The 6,000-nt window shown below is 43.3% G+C and overlaps 1 protein-coding gene across 3 annotated transcripts in view; it reads right to left on the minus strand.

The window, feature by feature from the left end:
* The window catches only part of LOC108433870 (thrombospondin type-1 domain-containing protein 7A), a 238,224-nt gene that overhangs the window by 117,836 nt on the left and 114,388 nt on the right, over positions 1-6,000 (minus strand). For all 3 annotated transcript variants that reach the window (XM_037534172.1, XM_017708707.2, XM_037534171.1), the window contains one exon: positions 427-582. In XM_037534172.1, the coding sequence (XP_037390069.1) occupies positions 427-582 (156 nt within the window). The remainder of the gene's footprint in view (positions 1-426; positions 583-6,000) is intronic.

The following is a 6,000-nucleotide window of genomic DNA, read 5'->3' on the forward strand; positions in this document are numbered from 1 at the left end:
TTCAAACAGCGTCTAAAGAGCATTCATGCATGCTGTGACGGCTCTTAGGACTATACACTCAACACCCAGCTCTACCTCGTACCTCCACTCCCTGACCACTCTGTGAGGTCCAGCTCATCAGTTGCTGCACAATTTGTCAGCCCCCACAACCTCCTTAATCACTGATTAGTTTCTGACCACTAAACTGCTGCTGTCCAGACATTATTTGGGTGGTGGTCTGCAGTGACACTGACATGGTAGTGTGTGTGGTCCTGGTCCGAGTGTATCAGACACAGCAGGCTTGCTGGGTTAGTGTTACATGTCAGTGTCATTGCTAAGTGTGAACCATCTACCACTCAAAAACACCTAGACAAGAGCTATTCTGTCAGAAACTGACCACTAACGAAGGGTCTTTTATGTCTATACAGAGAGTGACTGAAGCTCTACCTTTCTTCACTGACTGGTCATTGCAGTTCTCAAAGGTGCATGGTCCCCAGGCCCCCCAGGGGGACACCTCACACTCGATGGGGCATGAGATGTGGCACAGCTGGCTGGTACTTGGCACTGACCCCACACACAGCTTACTGTCCACAGGCTGGGAAGCTAGAGGGCAAACAGAATCAAACACACACACACACACACACACACACACACACACACACACACACACACACACACACACACACACACACACACACACACAATAAGATAATATGATTAAAACTCGCTTTTTAGGGAAGCCTTACAGGAAAAAAGAAACAACAACAGTCAAAAACACTGACAGCAGTGGTATTCGGTGATGTACGACACAGGATTTTCTCCTAATACCCCCAAGGCCTCTGCACTCGACTGACATTTGACAGGACGACTGCTTAAAACATCAAACAGCATCCTGACCTTCCAGCCGAGACAGCGGCACCATGCTGAGAGAGTTCTGATTATGTTTACATGTCCAAAACAGCATGAATTTAGGCTAAAATTATACTTTTGTAATGAAAATGATTGACTAAAATGAACAAATCATCCAAAATAATGCACCATATGGACAAAAGTGTTGGGCCACCTACACTTGTTAATCCCGTTCTAAATCCATAGGCATTCATATGAAATTGGTCTCCTTTTGCAGCTATAACTGCTTCCACTCTTCCAGTCTGTCTGTGGGAATCTTTGCCCATTTATCTAGAAGAGCATTTGTAAGGTCAGATGCTGGTGTTGGACCAGAGGGCCTTGCTTGCAATCTCCATTCTAGTTCATCCCAAAGGTGTTAGATGGGGTTTAGGTCAGGAATCTGTGCAGACCAGTCAAGTTCTTCCACACCAACTCCAGCCATGCCTTTATGGACCTTACTTTGTGCACTGGGGCTCAGTCATGCTGGAACAGAAAAGGTTCTTCTCCAAACCACAGATTTGGAAGCAGACAAGTGTCTTGGTCTGCCGAAGCATTCCGATTTCCCTTCACTGGAAGGGTCCTGTGCCAACCCTTGGAAAACAACTCCATATCATTATCCCTCCTCTGCCAAACTTTACAGTTGGTACAGTGCAGTCAGCCAGGTAACATCTTCTTGGCTTTCTCCAAACCCAGACTCATCCATCAAACTATCAGATAGAGAAGCTGATTCATCACTCCACAGAATACGTTTCTGCTTCAGTCCACTGGCGGCGCTTTACACCACTGCATCCTACTCATGGCATTCTGCATGGGTGATGTAAGGCTTGCATGCAGCTGCTCGGTCTTGGAAACCCATGTGATGAAGCCCCTGGCACACAGCTTTTGTGCTGATGGTAAAGCCAGAGGAGATTTGGAACTCAGTATTCAAACACCAGCTAGCAGACGGCTGCATTTCTCTATTCTATCGTAGTAGTTTGAGGGGTGAACCGCAATATATCAACACCAAACAAACAGAGTCCTCCTTTTAGCTACGTTTAAACTGAAAGCGGAGGTTTTCTGTCTTGTCTGATCTACAGTATCATCAATACACCATGTTGTGCGAGTGACAGAGCTGCTTCAAGTGAGCCAGCTGCTAGAAACATCTAGCATGGCAAGATAGCGTTACTCCCACTTATACTTAAATATGACCTTTTGACCGCTGTAACAGCACTTTAATTGAGAGGAGCAGAAGTGATTTAACGCTGACTAAAGCTTGTTAGGAAAGAGGCGAGTTCACGCCAGTAGAGTTACGCCTCTTCTCACTCACACTTAGTCAAAGGAGAACAGATTGCCGGTCGCTCCACTCAAACAGGGAATATATAAACTCTACATTTCAGCTGATGCTAATGTATATTTGGTGACTCTATTTTACTCGTCGCCCCTCCCTCTCTAATCATGTTAAAAAAAACTCGGAAGTTTTTCAACTGCCCTGCGATGGACTGGCGACCTGTCCAGGGTGTATCCTGCCTTTCGCCCGAAGACCGCTGGCATAGGCTCCAGCAACCCTCCCGCGACCCTGACGTAGAAGCGGCTTAGAAAATGGATGGATGGATGGATGGAAGTTTTTCAACATGCCCTCTCCTGGCGACAGCAGAGTAGTGTCGCTTTCCTTGCAGCAGAAAACGCCACCAGGACTGTCGCTAGAACGTAAAAGTGTGAGAATGGTGTATTATATCGGAAATTAATCAAACCTTTTATATCGTTCTATTGAGGAAAAGCTAAATTGCGATAATTAATGTTATCGTTTTATCCCCTAGACCTACAGCACTGTGCGAAAGTCTCAGGTGCCCAAGACACATTTTCAATATTTATTTGTGTAGTTTGTGTTTATTTGCTGAGAAGTGTTTATATTTGAATAAACAAAATTGATAGAATATTAATTAATAAATGATATGTAGTTAAAAAGCAGCTCCTGGTTTGACCAATCAGTGCTCAGTAAATTGAGCTCATGATGTAATTGGTGATATTAACGAGTCTCTGTGGCGGCTGTGAAGGTGTCCAGGAAAAATATGGACCCAAGAAATTCTGGTTACTTTTTATTGTTTTTCTGTTTATTTGAATTATGAATACGACTTTATTCTAATGTATATTGTGATAAACTCACTGCTGAGGTCAACTGTTTAAACATTTACTTAGATGCCTAAAACTTTCACACAGTACTGTATCTAGAAGGGAAGATATTTTGAGAACTGACTTGTTGCAATGGTGGCTTTGTATTATAGTCCCACACCGACAGTTCAGTCAATTCTTTAAAATGATCCGTTCTTTCACTAATGTTTGTCAAGGCAGACTGGATGGCCAGGTGCTCAATTTCATACACCTGTGGCAATGGCACTGAATGAAATGCCTGAATTCAATGATTACGAGGGGTGTCCTGATATATTTGTCCATATAGTATACTTAAGTATAGTAATGGAAATTTACTGATGGCACTATGTATTCTAGAAGGTAGCGTTCTCCTGGCATCTGTCAAACTCCAAAGTCCAGTGGCATCATGCTTTAAACCACTGCAGATGCTTGCCATTGTACAGTGATATTAGCTTATGTGCAGCTATTCGGCCACAGAAACCCATTCTATGAAGCCCCGGACACACAGTTTTTGTGCTGTTGTTGCTTCCAGACGTAGGCTGGAACTCTACTGTGTGATGCAAGAGATGATAAGTGATTTTTATGTGCTACAAACTTCAGCATGGTCTACCACTTCATGTCTGAGTTGATGTTGCTCCTAGATGATTCTTTCACAACGATAGCACTTACAGTTGACCGGGGCAGATCTAGCATGGCAGAAATTTCACAAACTGACTTGTGGCATCCTACGATCCTCTTCAGGGCGACCAATTCTACATTCCAGTGTTTGTCAATAGATACTGCATTACCATGTACTTGATTTTATACACCTGTTATCAATGGGTGTGACTGAAACACCTGGCCCCTAGGAGGGTTCCTCATAGTTTCAGCCATATAGTGTACCTTCTAATAATTTAAAACACCTATGATGTAACCAGGTCAATAGTCCACCTGCACTATTTTCACCGAAGTGATGTACGTTCATTGGATGTCTTGATTCCTTGACTCTGTTTAGTGTGTGCTTCTAGGGACATGATGCTCGCGACATATGACAAACCATACTGGCTAATAGTCTGGGTATGCCACTACTGAGCAAATTCTCTGAAGAGAATGATCAATTTCATCATATCTAATTCCACCCACTAGGTAGGATCCCCCCAAATTACACGATACCACCAGCACCAGAAGGGCAACGGCCAGGACAGGCTTCCACCGAGACCTGAGAAGTGCCACTGTATCTTTTTGAACTGAGGCTAAAGCAACATCATTGGACAGCCGAACGCATCCGGAGGAAAGCGCCAACCACCAATGCTGTTATGTGAGCTAACAGATGCCTGGGCTGACTAGCATCAAGCTGAGTGATGAGGGGAGACAGGGGGGCCATTCTACCCACCCAGACAGTGATCTCCTGATGATAGAGCCAACACTTAGATGGTAACACCACTCAGGAGCCCCAAGAGAATGACTCTTTCAATGGGGTGAATCAATTAAATTTGTCCTGCCAAAAGATTCTTCTAAAAAGAATCGATCATTTGCAAAAGACACCCAGGCTGCCAGATGGTTGCCTGTACTTCGAAACCTTATGGAAATAAGAAAATAGGCAGGGCAAAAGGGTGCATGTAAATGAAGATCTTCAGGACTGTAATTGCTGTCACGCTGCATGTTTCTGAAATTAATGGGACTAAGAAATCCTAACGAGTACACGGTTAAGGCAGATAAGGCTGAATTAACGTGGAACTTCACAGGTTGTACTTGTTTACTTCGCCAGATGGTCTGGACCCTCCTGCATGGAGTTAGAATACTCTGTTGTACATAACTTAGACAAGCACAAATGTGCAGGGATGAATGTGACTCTGTACTAATAGTCACAACTGTTCGTTAAAAAGCCAGTAGTCTAAAGTCAAAAACAACGGAGAGACCTTCTACACTCCTGCTGTTTCTTTGGTCCCATTCAAAAAATATTTACAGTGATTACAGTCAGACACTTAGAGGGAGGAATAGATAAAGCTGCATGAACATAAAGAAAAATCAAATATAGAGCATTTTTTTGCTTAACCCAACGTTTGGTGTGGGTGACATATTTTTATATGTTCTAAAAATGGACAAAGATTGGGAATATTATGTTAGGTATTTTTTGGGATGTTTGCACAATTTTCTACCCGATGTAGTCATATCTAGCAGAGATGTGCATAAACACCATGCAACATGATGATGTTTCGCTCGTTTGTGAGCAGGAAATTTGCAATAAAATGCCCTCTAGAGGGGCATATCTAGGCCTAGGCCTACCCAATCCAATGAGTAAAGAATACTTGTTAAGCCATTTTTTTAAGATAATGAAATTTGATTTGTTTTGTGTGAGCACGCTGACTGTATTGCCAAGCTCCGCCTTAGCAGTAGTTACTATCCACCACTGCCTCAAGCCTTCAGTTTGTTATCTGCACACCAGTGTTTGAATCTGAAGCTCCAGGAACTCAGGATGTTTAAAAGCAAGACTGCGTCCCAATGAGTAGACCTATTTAATCTTTAGGGCTTTTTTGGCCAAAATTGTCATGCCTACTTCTACGCCCGGCTACAGATGACTGTGACAACGCGAGGGATCAAACTTGCGATGACGGAGCAAAGACCTAGACGGTTACGTCACTTGAGGGTTGCCCCTTTTATCCAATTTTAAAGATAACAGTCTGTCACACAGTGTCAGAAACAACATAAGATAATCTATTTCAGATCACCGAACAACTTGACGCAGTCCAGTGTGTGCTGCTTTAGATATGTAGCTTGCTTTCTAACTGTGTGTTCACTGGTGACATATAAGCTTCCGTGTTAGCTACATTATCCATAGTTCCAGGAAAACGGGTAAAGCAAAGCGTCTATTCAAACATTTCTTGACTTATCAACTACATTAAATGGTAAAATCATATTTTTTTTAACCACGCCGTTCCCTTAAACCCCCCTCTATCCAAGCACAGAACACAGATGTGCTCACAAAGGCACTAACCAATCATGGAAAAACCAGACAGGACACGCTGG

Source organism: Pygocentrus nattereri, chromosome 24, assembly GCF_015220715.1.
Source record: "Pygocentrus nattereri isolate fPygNat1 chromosome 24, fPygNat1.pri, whole genome shotgun sequence".
NCBI classification, from domain to species: Eukaryota; Metazoa; Chordata; class Actinopteri; order Characiformes; family Serrasalmidae; genus Pygocentrus; species Pygocentrus nattereri.